Source organism: Nanorana parkeri, unplaced genomic scaffold (genome assembly GCF_000935625.1).
Source record: "Nanorana parkeri isolate BGI_ZX_2015 unplaced genomic scaffold, ASM93562v1 scaffold432, whole genome shotgun sequence".
Classification (NCBI taxonomy): Eukaryota; Metazoa; Chordata; class Amphibia; order Anura; family Dicroglossidae; genus Nanorana; species Nanorana parkeri.
In genome coordinates, this window is record NW_017306700.1 from 467,894 (window position 1) to 482,800 (window position 14,907).

The window sequence follows — 14,907 nt, forward strand, 5'->3', positions numbered from 1 at the left end:
AGCCAAAATGAGATAAAAGTAGAGGTGCACCGAAATGAAAATGTCAAAACTGAAACAAAACCAAAAAAAATGTCAGGCCGAAACTGAAACCGAAAATGTGTTTTTCTAACCTTTTCAAATTTTTACAAATATTTTATTTATTTTTTATAAACTTTTTAAATTGTTATATTTTATTTTTATTTAATTTTTTTTTACTTTATTGTTGGGGCTTTGGGAAATATTAGGGATCTAAACAGACCCCTGATATTTCCCTTTTAAAATGAACAGGAAATCTCTATGCTGAGTGTTCCTGTTCATTCATAACTTGAACTTGTGGAGATAGTATGTTTACCATGTCCACAATCATGAATGAACAGGAAGTGATGTAGATCACTTCCCATTCATTCATAAATGGGGACACAGTAAACATACTCAATTATTTACAAACACTCAGCGGTCACTGATCACTTGTACCCGCTCTGCATCCTGACATGCTGTCACAGGAGTGAACGGTGCAGGGAGGAGAGCTCGATCTCCTCTGACAGCTGACTCCTCCCCCGCACATCCGGCCTGACCTCCTGTGACATTTTTATAAAATGAACCCTTGCAGTGGGGCTACCACCGAAAATACATTTTCAAGGTAACCTATAATAAGTAAAATACCGACTTCCATTGATGACCTTCTTCTGGAAATATACGTTTTCCGGCGGTCTGTGGCATCAGTGTTTTTTGAGACACTGGCCTGGAACCAGCCTACAGCCAATAAAGTCAAACTTTTGTTTCTGTTACCATGTCTTTATCTGCTTCATCTTCCCTGATATCTTCAATCCATTCTTTTGCAGATGGAAAGGCCGTCTCCCTGTCTCCGCTGGACACCCAGCCTCACAGTCCCCGTTATTCCTCCTCCAGTCAGCGGGAGAGCCTGGAGGTGCGCGTACGGGAAGTGGAGGAGGAAAACCGTGCCCTGCGCAAGCAGCTCAGTCTGCTCCAGAAAAGCAGCACCTTGCATCGTCTCAACAATCGCTCCAAAACGTACTCTATGGAGGAAGGGACCGGTGACAGCGAGAGCCTGCGAGCGGGAATCGTGGCCGGAAACAGCTCGGAGTGCGGTCAGCAACCAGTGGTGGAGAAGTGCGAGGTATTAATAATTAATTAATTTATGTTACTCATTTATATAGCCACGATCCTTTTCTTTTCCTTAGCATTTTATAGATCTACAGTATTCACATTAGTCCTAGGTTCTCAAAGGAGTTTACGATTTGAAGTGTATGCAAACCTTATGTCTATTTTTCGGTGTGTTTTATATCATATCTTGCTGTGTACAGTTTTATTAAGCTAATCAGTTTTTGTGAATCTGTTGCCACATTTCTTACCTGGAGAGCCTGCCAGGAACAGCACTTTCTGTTGCAGGAGGACAATGCAAATCCAATGCCTCACTTGTAGCAGCGGCCCTGTCAATCTGCCTTGTATTGGCTTATGGGATGTGCTGTCAGCCTGCCTTGCATGCTGCCTTGCATTGGCTTTTGGGCTGCCCATCAGGTCTATCTCTCTATCTTCTGTGTACTGAGGGGGATCTGTCCAGCAGGGACAAAGGCAGCCTGGCCACACAGTATTGACTTTCAGTCCAGGAGAAAGAACCATCCACTTCCGCTACCATTTTTTCACCAGAATGGCCGAAACAGGGGTTTTAGGAAGGGTAGGAGTTCCACTTAATTTATAATTTTCTGTTTGCTATACCTCATCTCTTCTTTCTCTTTCTGAGTACAAGGTGCACATAAAAGGTCTTTAGTGAGGTTAGACAGCTGCCAGCGATCTAAGCAACATTATTGTTAAAGGACATGTAGGAATTACCAACACTTAACCCCGAACACAACTCAAGCTTGAAAAGGCTCAAAAAACCTGCTATTAGGAATATTTGAAAGCTCTTTGCTCTACAAAACATGTTGTGTGTTCCAAAGCATGTAACTATGCAATTATAGGGGTTTTTTTTTCTTCCTCCCAAGCAATAACCACACAAAAGACCCGTTTTTTGACCGCTTTGTTTCATGAAGGAATTTTTTTCTCCCTCCTCGTTATAACAAAGACTCCGCAGCGTTTCGCCTCCTCTCCTGCTCTTTTACGGGTTAACGGTTTGTTTTCCCCCCGATGCTGACTGTGTTGTGTTTAAACATAAGAATCTCTCAGGAGGACGTGATGCGCGGTTCAAATGGGCCGTGAAACTCAGATTGACAGCGTGAGTCAGGCCTGTCTCTCGGGGAGGAGAAACGAAAGAAAATTTGCAGGCAGAATATTCATTCTTTTTTGTACATGGTTACATGCCTCACAAACCTTTTTTTTTTTTGCTTAAAAAAAACCCATTTCATGCATCTAGAATAACTTACTATATAGTAATACAATAAAGTAAAATTCCTGCAGGTGGAAGTGCATAATGGATTCGAAGTACTTAAATGCTTTTTTCTGTACTTAATAACCCAGTCAGGTTAGTCCCACTTGCCCCCTAGTCAGAGAATGCATTTCAGATGGCTGCGAATGCGGAGAAAAGCGTGACAGACACTTATGCGGCTTCACACGTTACGCTCTGGCCCCAGTATGCCAGTACAAGAGCGCAGCCTCCCAGCGGCTCCAGTCCTATGGAGTATGCATATGTGTGTGTGTGTGTGTGTGTGTGTGTGTGTGTGTGTGTGTGTGTGTGTGTGTGTGTGTGTGTGTGTGTGTGTGTGTGTGTGTGTGTGTGTGTGTGTGTGTGTGTGTGTGTGTCCAGCCACCTCATTTTCATTACCAACTCTGTCACTAATCACAAGACTTTTCCGCCACCTCTTAGCGCATGGACGAAGTGCTGAAAAAATGGACTTGGCAGATGACTGCGTAAAAAAAAAAAAAAATCAGACTTGGATGTCCTGGGTTGTAGCGCACAATGGCTGTTCAGGGAAGCGTTGTAATGTGTGGGGGTCACAGAGATGTGCTACATGCTTTGATGCATATGGATAATTTTTCAGAGTGAAGATTGATTGAAAATAGATTGTGGAGCTTGTGGGCTTTTTAATAAGACCAAGGGCAGCATGCAGAGCCCAGTAACTGTGGCAACCGGTGACTCATTTTGTTTATTGTTTTGACTGATGAACAGCTAAATCGAATTGGTTGCCATGGGTTACTGCACTTTACTCATCCAGTTATTGATATCTGCTAAGGTGAGACCAGAGTATTGGTTTTCTTTATCTTATGCAGTACGATAAACCTGTAAAATGCATATTATGTAACGGTTTATTGTGTTTAGTTTAGATAGGAAGGCAAACAGAGGAGAAGAAGTAAGGAAAGAAGATCAGGGGAGAGAAGGTGAGAGAAGAGGGGAGGAAAGAAGAGGGGAGGAAAGAAGAAGAGAGGAGAGAAGAGAGGAGGAAAGAAGAGGAGAGGAGAGAAGATGAGAAGAGGAGAGGAAAGAAGATGAGAAGAGGAGAGGAAAGAAGATGAGAAGAGGAGAGGAAAGAAGATGAGAAGAGGAGAGGAAAGAAGTTGAGAAGAGGAGGAAAGGAGAGGAGGAAAGAAAATGAGAAGAGAGCAGAAGGGAGGAGAAGAGAAAAGAGGGGAGGAAAGACGATGAGATGAGAGCAGAGGGGAAGAAAGAAGATGAAAGGGAAGGAGAGGCATTGGGAGGAAAGAAGATGATTAGAGGGGAGGAAAAGTGAGGTGAGGAGCAAAGAGGAGAGGACAGGAGAAGGGAGGAAAAGAGAGAAAAACTAGGAGGTGAGAAAACACAAGGGTGGAAGAGAGTCACTAGGTGCAGAGAGGAGCAGAGAAAGGGAGTATAATTAGGAAGAAATAATAAAGAAGAATGACTAGGTAGAAAATGGAGGATAGAAAGGACAGGAGAGGGGAGGAGACTGGAAGTGAGAATGGAAAACAACTTGGAGTAGAGATGAGGAGCGGAAAAGAAAGGAGAATAACTAGGAGGTTAAGAGAGGAGGAAGATAAAAGGAAGGATGGGTCTCCCATCCCAACTAGGATGGGAAGGGAATACAGGAGAAGGGAGAGCAATGAGGAACATAGGAAGGGAGGAGAGGGAAGGGTGGAGGATGACAAAGTAGGCTAAGAATGGAGGGGGGTGACAGGAGAGGAAGAGAAGAGCACAGAAAGAAGAAGAACTAGAAGAGCAGAGGAGAGGGATGGAGAGAATAAATAAAGAAGAGCAACTAGGAGGAAAATGTAGGGCAGGAAAAAGTGGAGAGGGTAAAAAACGATGGGAGAATTATTAGGGAGTGAGGAGAAGGCAAACAACTGAGAGAAGAGTAGAACAAAGGACAGAATGTTTGAAATGGAGAGGGTTTCTATGGTCTCTGCGCTAGACTTGGCTACTAAACTATATAAATAAATGTAATTACTAAACCATTTAATACTGTATTGCCCTCTGATGGTTCAAGATCATGACAAGCAGATTTAAATCTTGTATTTACAAATAAAATATGGTTTTGCACTACTCATTTTATGATGCAACAATGTAGATTTAGATGATAGATAGATAGATAGATAGATAGATAGATAGATAGATAGATAGATAGAGATAGATAGCATATAAGCTCACACGTTTTCCTAAAGCCATTGCCCTTATTGTACCAGTTTTCACCCACTGGCTCTCATAGCTACACCATCTTTTATGGGCTGTATGGAGCACAGACAGACGTTAGGCTCCTCCATATCATTCTGTGTTTACAGCTCTGCAACTAATCTGCCATTCCTGTCTGCTGCCTAATGATTAGTTAGTTTGCCAATCTGCAGGTCGGGATTAACTCTTGATTAATTTTTGTCATTAGTTCCAAAGAAGAATTTCTGCCTGGTCACAGCTTTGTATTTCTCCCGGTCAGATCTCCCATCCAGCCAGCTTTCACATCTTCTATGCTAGCTCACTTCTTAAAAAACTTTGGCCTAAGTAGAAAAGAGGGTATTATTAGTGAGATATTACAATCGCTATTGTCACCACAGTGAGACAGCAAAGTATGTGCCTCTGCCCCCATGTACATGCTGGCTGACCAAATAGCATACATTTAGCACAAATGGGGAGGCTCCCGTTACATCATGGAAGCTGAGCTTCTTTCCCTTTTTCTTGCCTGCTTATACTTGACATACAAAAGAGAAGGAAGGAATAGTTGCAAACAGGAGGGCAAGGTTCAGATCTGGATGGATAGATGGCATTTAGAGGAATGCTTACACCATACACATTAGCTTTTTTATCATTACAGATAGTGATAATGGAGCGTGTTATGTGACCGTTTACATTAAAAACGCCAAAGGCCAGCTTTGTGCAAAAATACTTCTCTGCTTTGCATGGCTGCTGGCACATTCAATGAACTGCTGGCTTCCTGCACCTCTACAGGAGACCAGTGATGGGATTTCCCAGAATTCTAAGCTCAAAGTGCATGTAACCCTAACAGTGAGCTTCTCTTATTTGCTCCCTTTTAATCTGTTAAATATATAACTGAAACTCTTGTATTATATCCGTTTTATAATGACCGTCTGCTGATATCAGCGTTTTTTCATAATACTTTATTGTTTTGGATGTGCACACTGGTAGCCCCGCCTCGAACCTCCCCCTTTGAAGCGTTTCACTCTATAGATGGGCTGATTCATAGAGATGGAGAGGAGCAGGATGGGGGGACTATTTATATAGCGCAAGTGATCAGTATAATCAGATCCTAAAGAGATACACGAATCATATATCAATATTTCATATGTCCCATCAATGACATACAATGTTTAAATACAAGTGCCCAGGTGGAAAAGGCATCACCTGCTAAAAATAGTCTTTATTTAAATCACTAATATTGAACATACTAAAGGCTAAAACTATAATAGGATTATCAAAATGAACCATTATCCTATTATTGGTTCCATCTTCAGTACTTTTAATATTAGCGATTTAAAGCTGAACTCGGGGAATTACACAAAAACTACCCTTGTACTAGGGTGCAAGTCTAGTAGTAGAGGAATAAGATGTAATGCTTACCTTGTTCCTTACTCTGGCAGGCTTCAGGTGCTCTCCTTATCTCTTCAGTGCTCCAGGTTGTGGGAGGGCCTTCGCTATGCTCACATACAGTGCAGGGCTATTGGCCCGACAGGTGAAATATGTGAAAGTCTGGTGGTCTATGGGTGGGGACAGGATCTTGTTGACTGCCAAGCGGGTGATGTCAGGTGTGTGCCGCGCTTGACAAGTGTATCTTAGAGGTAGCCTGTCTAAAACCAAACCCCCTTTTAACTTCAAAAGGGCCACAGCAGCCAGTTGATTAATTAAATATTGAAATTAAATAGATAACCAAATACTACAAAACAAAATAATACAACGAAATAATTAAACAACTGGTTTCCGGGTCCTTAAAGGCACATAAGGTAACAAAAAGCCACCCATAACCTTGGTCTGCGGCTTCAGATAACTAACGACGGACCCCCAGCCACAACATCACCACCTCATGGACTATTTCTGTTGACCGCAGATACTTTAAGCCCAAACCGCCAAAAAGACTGCTGTGATGAGAGCCACGAGGATCCAGTACCAGGACAGAAAAAAAACAATGGCAGGAGGTAAAAACTCCCGTCTGTCGGAAACGTCCTCGACTGGAAACTTCCTCCACCTCCGCATGGACCACACTTTAGGAAGTCCCGCCCTGCCGAACTTTCGTCCAGTCCGGTAATCGGCACCTCCTTCTACCTTTTTTTTCCTGACTTAAATTTTAACTCTTGGTGCCTGGCTCTCCTTCTCCTTCTGTCATGCTTTCCCTCCGCACAATTCTTTCCATTTCTTGTGCTCCAGGCCTGTCTTTCTTCTTGGCATGCAGTTTTTCACAAAGCATGGGCAGCTCCCTGGCCGGCACCCGCAGTACTCCCGAACAGTGATGCCGAGAGTGGAGTGGAGCTGTGACATACTTTTGTGTCTTGTCAAAGGCTTTTTTGGCTGTTGACATGTTTAATAGATAGATTACACATCAAGCACATATCTGGCCTTTTCTTGTCTTGTCTAGGGGCTAGAAGTCTCCATTCTTTCTTAGAGCTCTTTTAATCCAGTCAGACGTCTGTCCGAGTCTTAGCGCATTGCTATCCTTTTTCCTCCTCTCTGTGGCTCTGCTTTGGAATAAATGCTGCAGTGTTTTGATGTTCTGAATTCATCATTTTGCCAAGACGGTTATTTTTTTTTCACATTTAGTGTGAAGTAAAATTTCAACTGACCGCATTTCTTTTTCCCTAGAATTCTTTTTCCATGTAACTGGTTCTTCATTGGTGTTGCTACAAAACATCTTTGACAAAGCTGCACGCTTAAAGCAGCACTGTCAAGATAAAATAAAACCCCCCAAAAATAGTCCCTGCAATAGGAGAAATACAGGTACTCCTCACTCAACGACTGAGTTCCGTTCCTACGACCACGCCATTAAACAAATTGGTCGTTAAGCGAGGAACTGTATACGGTATAGTGTTGCAGATGTACAGTACTGAACAGTGTACTGTAAATCGGGTAATAAAATACTTACCGAGACCCGCAGTGGAGAACGAAGTACAGCACTTCCGCCGGTGAGACGTCACACTGCCGCTGCCACGTTACCGCACGTAAGGTCAGAGAGCTGGTCGTAAGTGCGAGTGGTCGCAAAGCAGGTAAGTCGTAAAGTGAGGAATATCTGTATTATATTGACCTCTCTGGTGGCCCCAGCAATGATGTAGGACTCAGAGGATGGAACCTTAGCATGCAGTAAAGGACAATATGGCTCCTTCCTTCCTTTTAGTTATGCCAAACCGTTAAGGAGACCCTGATGCCAGACCATGTATTTCAACAACAATCTTTCTATAGGATTATATATGCATTGAATGCATTTTAGGCATACATTCAATGTGGAGGTGATGTCAGCAGCTCCAGCAGACTCAGAGCTGTCACTCAAATCAAAACTCTATAGTACTCCCCTTCACGCCTAACCCTGCAACTATTCAACTATGACAGCAATAATAGCTCTTTGGCTACATAACAGTTTTTTAGGGAGGGGAGGGGCAGATGAGCTGGGGCAGCACAGACAGTAATTAGACACTCCCAGAAGAGGGGAGGGCCTTGGCATGCAAGGAGTGAGGGGACTGTGCTAGAAAATGGACATTTTGTGAATCAGTCAGTCCCACAGCAAGTTCAGAGGCACAATGCAAGTGACTAAAATAATAATTTATGCCAAGGAAATGACTGCAAGCACGCATTTAACATATTTTATATTTCTGCACTTTTGCCTTTAATTTTGTTGCAGGATATTTATATATACAGTATATTTCCAGCACATGTACATTTCCCCATGGTATATCCCTTTAAAACTCTGCAAGTACACAAAAATACATGTTGATCTGCCATAAATCCAGGAAGCTACCAAATTCCATTTGAACTGAAATACGGCAAATGCAATACAGTGCCTCTGCTTCTATGACATCTCAAGCAACGCTGCAGCCCTGTCTACTGGACTACAGGACTCTGCCTTTCCCATGCCCCCCCCTGTCCCGCTCCACATGCATGCATTCATTTTTTTTCCAGCAAAACAGTGCTGCTGCCTTGGCTCCCAGGAGCCTGCCTACATGCTGTGTAAAAGTACAGGGCTCTTGAGAGATGTAGTTCTGGGGGGTGTCTATGTTAGTAGGAACTAGGGATGCACTGATACCAAGTACCGTACTCAGTACAAGTACAGATACTTTTCAAGCTCCAAGACTAGACTGGAGAAAAATTCAAAAGTTAGGAGGCAGCTGTCATTAGTAAGGAGCATACGGAGCTCCTGGGATTTGTACATCTCTGTTTTAATGTATGATTTTGTTTTTATAAACATATATAAAGGGATGCACCAATACCATTTTTCCAAGTACAAGTACTGATACATTTTTGTTTATTGTCATGTGACAGTTTTTCTAAAACAATACAGACTAAAAATTTCAGGACAGTGGTGGAGCGCCAGAGCCAGGTCCCAGCTGCAACCGCTGCAACCCTGGTAGTTCTCATGAAAATACCAAGTATCTGCATTGGTACTCGAAAAGTATCTGTGCATCCCTAGTAGGATCTGACCTTGCAGCAGCTGCCTGCAAGACTTTTACAAGCCTGGTGATGACATGCCTGGTGATTGAGTAATAAAAGTTGTTTCTTTTTACAGGAGCAAAGTAAAAGAAAAATTAGCCCCAGGTAATGATGGGGGGGCTACATTTAGGTCATGCCTATACAAATCCTTTAAGACAAAATGGGTGTTAGTCCTTGTACTCATTCAATATTACATTAATTTGTAGCAATTGTACAATCTCCAGGTTACTGTTGGATTAGTAAGAACAAAATTGAGCAGTGCATTAGTAAATTGAGCTTTTAGAAAGCCGAATAACACATCTGAACTGACCTGAACTTTTTGTTCCAGACACTCCGCTGTTTTAAAAAGTCCTAATGGCCTTCTAAGAAGTTTTAATGTTGCTGCGACCTGCCTCTCCTGAACTTTTTGTTCCAGACACTCCGCTGTTTTAAAAAGTCCTAATGGCCTTCTAAGAAGTTTTAATGTTGCTGCGACCTGCCTCTCCTGAACTTTTTGTTCCAGACACTCCGCTGTTTTAAAAAGTCCTAATGGCCTTCTAAGAAGTTTTAATGTTGCTGCGACCTGCCTCTCCTTGTTAAATAAAAAAGGTGCGATCAATAACGCCGCAAGCCATTAATAAACAGTGGGTTTCATGGTTCCCAAACACAAACCTCAGCTCGCTGCATTAATCGTCATGCCAGGCCGAATGACTCAAGTGTCACTCGTCGCTGCTGCTGCAATAGTCTTTGCATTAGGAGTGCAGATACAAAAAGTATACATGAAGGCTATTTGCGGCAGGTGGCCATAGAGGAAACTTTATTTCAGCAGGAGTCCAGTTAAAGGGGATGTATGATGTTTTTGTATATATATTTTTTTGTAAAGGTTTTCTGTTAAAAGACCTCCCAGCCCCCCTCCCTAGCCCTTTAAACATACGTAGCCTAGCCAACATCAATCCCCCCGAGCAAGTGGTTACTTACCAACTTCGTGGCCTCTCCCATTTTGTCTGCAGCCCAGATGGTAAAAATATATGGTGCCGGGCTACCCATGAACCCATAGACTTGAAAGAGCAACATCCCATCCCATTGAAATATATTAGTCTGCAGGCTGCAGGCTCTGGCAACCCAGCACTAAAGAAGGTAAGAGGGAGGTCTTTTAACAAACTCGAACTTGTCCTTTAATTTGTGATGAACTGAGCTAAGCTTATATTTATTAATCCTACAATGCGGGACATAGGAAAGTATTCAGGAACTTTGGGTTATGCTGCTACCTACAGGAGATTGGATGATGGCAAGCGAGAGCTGTAAGGGCAGCCCAGTATAACCCCTTCCCACTTCCAATAAGCCTCAGATTTTGCTAATGTCATTAAGAGATTGGACATCTTCTGCAAACCCAGCCTATGGCCTTCCTTTGCAGCTCGTTCAACCTGCCAATTCTTAGGCTTCTGTTCCACATTATTTCTATAGCAAGCCCATCACTACAACCTTCCTTTGCAGCCACTTCAACCTGCCAGTCCTTAGGCTTCTGATCCAATGTATTTCTCTGGCAAGCCCAGCACTACGACCTTTCTTTGCAGCCACTTCAACCTGCCAGTTCTTAGGCTTCTGATCCAATTTATTTTTCTAGCATACCCAGCACTACGACCTTCCTTTGCAGCCAGTTCAACCTGCCAGATCCTAGGCATCTGTTCCAAATTGCTTCTGGGAACAGAGGACCTCTTGGCTAAAATGTGATTTAGGTTTTGACTACTCTGGGTATGCATAGGGGGCTAGGGAGGGGTGCCGGGAGTTTTTTTTTTTTTTAATCAAACCTGAGCCTGTCCTTTAATTTGTTATGAACTGAGCTGAAAGATATATTTTATCATTTCTTTTCAGTGAAGTAAATAGATTAGAATGAAATAAATAGAATGTTGCTTCTGAATTTTTCATATTTACAGCAGTGCAACTTCCAAGCTATAATACTGTTCACCAGGCTGGCTTACTGCTATGATGTGTGTGGACTTGGATAGATGGAGATCAGATTATCCTGTTTCAGAGAAGAGATACACCTTACTCAGTCTCTACTTACAGCGGGACCATCTGTGTTAGGCAGTTAGATAGAGGCAGCCAAAAAGCATGCAGTCAGGGGTAGGGATTCCTGTATGAAACCAGACTGTGAACTGTGGATGCACCCCGTCTTAAATTATATCTGCAGCCAAATATATTTTTAGAGAGTTAGAGCCAAGTTTGTATTGCTGCCTATGTCTCTAATAAGGAGATTTACCTTCTCTTTATTGACCATTGTCTCCAGGATAGAATTTGGGAGGAAATCCAGTACATATTTGTCACCTGAACAGGAAGTGAAGGGAAATCTTTGGCGTGGGGCACCTGCTTTTGTGACAACTGTCAAAGAGAGGAATTAGCCCTGGCTTTGAAGAGATGTCCTCTAAAGTGTGGGTCGCGACCCCATATGGGGTCCCGCAAGTGAACAGGGGGGGTCGCGATCTAATTTACTGTTGTGTCTCTGAGACAGGAAGTAAAGGGAAATTTCCTGATTAGGTTACAGAGAGCAACAACAACAACAACAAATAATGAAACAAACTGAAAGCTATGAGTGCATACATCTGAATTTCAGCTCCTGTGTGTAGTGACTTCTCCTGCTCAGCATGCTATTCTTAAGCAGAAATGTGATAGAAACCTTTTTCCCAACATCCTTGGTGCAGTGGGACCTATACTTGCTCTGCTGCATGAGCTGCCATTAAAAAGCATCATGAAATTTATGAGGATCTCATGTATCGGTCTCCCATTGCGATGCAAGGAGGTAAAGGTGCTAAACGGTGAGTATTTAGTTATTACAATGGCTTCCTTTTTTAAATTGAAACGCCTTCCAAAAGCTCCTATTAGGGATTTTTAATTTGTCGGACATAGACGGCAATGAAACCCTTCCAAGAAAATGTCTGTTAAACAAAGCATGTCGGTTACACTGGAGTTACTGATGTTATACTATAGAGCTGGGGTAGTCAAATTTTGGCCCCCCAGCTCTGGCTACAAATCCCATCATGCATATTCATCTTGAAGCCATGCCTGGGAGTCTTACAGGGAAGCTGTCAGAGCAATGCCTTATGAGATTTGTAGTTCCAATGCAGCTGGAGTGCCAGGGATTGGGTATACCTGCTATAGAGAGATGAACAGGTGGCAATTGTGTTTGCATTAAAATTAGGGTTGCACAGATACCAAGTACAGTACTCGGTACAAGTACAAGTACATATACAGATACTTTTGAGCTCCAAGACTACACTAGAGAAAAATTCAAAAGTTAGGAGGCAGCTGTCATTTGTAAGGAGCACACGGAGCTCCTGGGATTTGTACATCTCTGTTTTAATGTATGATTTTGTTTTTAAATAAAGTGATGCACAGATACCAGTTTTGCAAGTACTGGTACTTGCCGAGTACTTACAAGTACGAGTACTGATAAATTTTTGTTTGTCATGTGACAGTTTTTCTAAAACAATATCGACTAATGATTTCAGGACAGTGGTGGAGCGCCAGAGCCAGGTCCCAGCTGCAACCGCTGCAACCCTGGTAGTTCTCATGAAAATGCCAAGTATCGGCACTGGTACTCGAAAAGTATCTGTGCATCCCTAATTAAAATTATGTCTTTAAATAAAACAGTTGGGCTCCGGTATATTGTTTGATGCCTCTGAATTATTGTTGAATTAGGAGAAGTGATTACCGTATTTTTCGCTCCATAAGACGCACTTTTTTCCCCCCAAAAGGAGGGGGAAAGAGTGCATCCAAACATGTGTGATAGAGCTGAGAATCATTCCGCCATTTAATGTGTTCTAGCGCAATGGGCGTGCCTAGCGCCATTCTTCATCTCATATATTCCCAATTACTGTCAGGTGAGAAGAAATGATACTAACAGCAAGTACAACAAAATCCGACACATTGCAATAAGGGAAGAGACGCTGTCATACAAATGCCACGCCCACCACATTTCTGAGGTGACGAAAGGGATACCTTCAGTGCTAAGTATGTAGTCAGAGGACACACCCCCTGCCACACCCCCAGTGCGAGGAGCTGGAAAATATATTATGCAAAAAGCAAGCTTTTTTTAACCTTGCCTTTATACTGCCTTTTTGAAATCTGAAATACAATATTTTTTTGTAGCGTCATTCAGTTATTTAAATACATTATTCTAAACAATGGAGGCCCTTTAAAAAGACCCTCTCACTAAATTTTCAGGTAAAAGCACAGAAATATCAAGTATTTTAAATCCTTACTTTCATTTTTTTTGTTCTTTCCATAAATCGTCTTCATTGACTTGCAATGTGCCAGTCAAATTTGACTGCTCCAGGAAGAGTACTCTTCTGTAAATGTCTAATTACTCTGTGTGCTGGCCCATCTCCTATGCCCCTTGTGACAGTAAGGAGTTCTTATAAACCCCAAACTGTGTGGAAAGAATGATGGTGACATACAAAAAAACAAGGTGCCACCCTCATTTTCCCCAAACTATGTAAATCGGTAACATAAACAGGGGGGTTCTTAGTTCTTGTCCTTGTTCAGGCACTTCCTATCACAGGGTGACAAGGCCCTGTCCCTGTTTCCCTATTTTTATCACGTGTTGTCTCCCTATGACATGAACTTCCAGATGAGACTACAGGTGGCCGTTTCAACGCACATTGCACAGTCATGGTCCACTGAAGCCACCATCAGGATATCCACCCTGAGAAATGCCATGCAGCCATTGCAGGAGTGCAGGTAGACGGAAAGTGGCTGAAAAGAGGCTGCAAGAAATCAGCATCACTGAAATGCAACAAAAAAGTATTTTATGAAGAAACACATTGCAATTGTTAATGAGACACAAAGCTTTTGCAAAGTAAACGTTATCTATTTAGGGTTTATATCTAATGTAATGAGCTTTAGGCCCTGGAGCAAGATGGCTTCACTCCTGACTGGCAGAACCTTCCCCAGCAGCTGCATCTTCACACATTTTGCTTTGATTCCCTATTGATGTACAGATTATGTCTGCAGAAAAAGAACAGACATAACTCTACTGTATTGTTCAGGTGCTAGCACTGGGGGATATATACTTCTTCCTCCAATATCCGGAGAAAATTAGGCGCGTATGATAGTGCGGCCTGGTGCCGTGTACGCTACGGATGAAATCACGCCGGTATTTCCAAGTTTTGTTTATTCTGGGAAATCGGAAGAGGAAAACAAAATACATCTTTCTGTAATCCTATCACACAATACCCAAAGACCCGCTGTCTTTTTTTAAAATCAGAGAATCTTGAGGAATTATATATAGAACACCTATTTCTACTTTTATTTCAATGATGAGTCAGAGAATTGCTCATTCTGTACCGGGAATAAGCTAGTTCTGCCAGGGAGATGTTAGACTGACCTTTAAGTGGGTTATAAAGGGGAAGGAATGAAAAAGAGCAATTATAGAATGTTTATTTATAATGCCTTCAGCACTCCTGTGTGTGTTTTGTTTTTTTATTTATAGAAGTACCTGTTAAATATGCGCCATGGAACCCGCCAGTCCAAGAAAAAACCTAACGGAGTGTAATCCTGCCAGAGAGGGGAAAGGGGGGCTTCAGTAGAAGTGCAGGTGGATCCAGCTGCAGAACTTGGGCAAACAGATAAACTATGCAGTGGCGTAACAACCGGGGGGCACTTGCCCCGGGCGCAGGACTGAATGGGAGTCATTATAAGCAGCTTTATGGCTGCCTGCACCGCATGTGGCCATAGGCCTGGGCACACCTTAATCACGCCAAGTGCAACACCGAAACTGCGACAGCGGGAGCCGCGTTTTTAGTCACTGAGCCAGTGGAGAGATCACAAAGATCTCTCTGTGACCAGCTCAGCAGTGCAGCAGCACTTGCCACTTACATTCCTCACAA

At 42.7% G+C, this 14,907-nt stretch overlaps 1 protein-coding gene across 2 annotated transcripts in view; it reads left to right on the forward strand.

Annotated features, from left to right (window-relative positions):
- The window catches only part of LARGE1 (LARGE xylosyl- and glucuronyltransferase 1), a 245,859-nt gene that overhangs the window by 75,553 nt on the left and 155,399 nt on the right, over positions 1–14,907 (forward strand). For both annotated transcript variants that reach the window (XM_018560110.1, XM_018560111.1), the window contains exon 2: positions 822–1,117. In XM_018560110.1, coding sequence (XP_018415612.1) covers positions 822–1,117 — 296 coding nt within the window. The remainder of the gene's footprint in view (positions 1–821; positions 1,118–14,907) is intronic.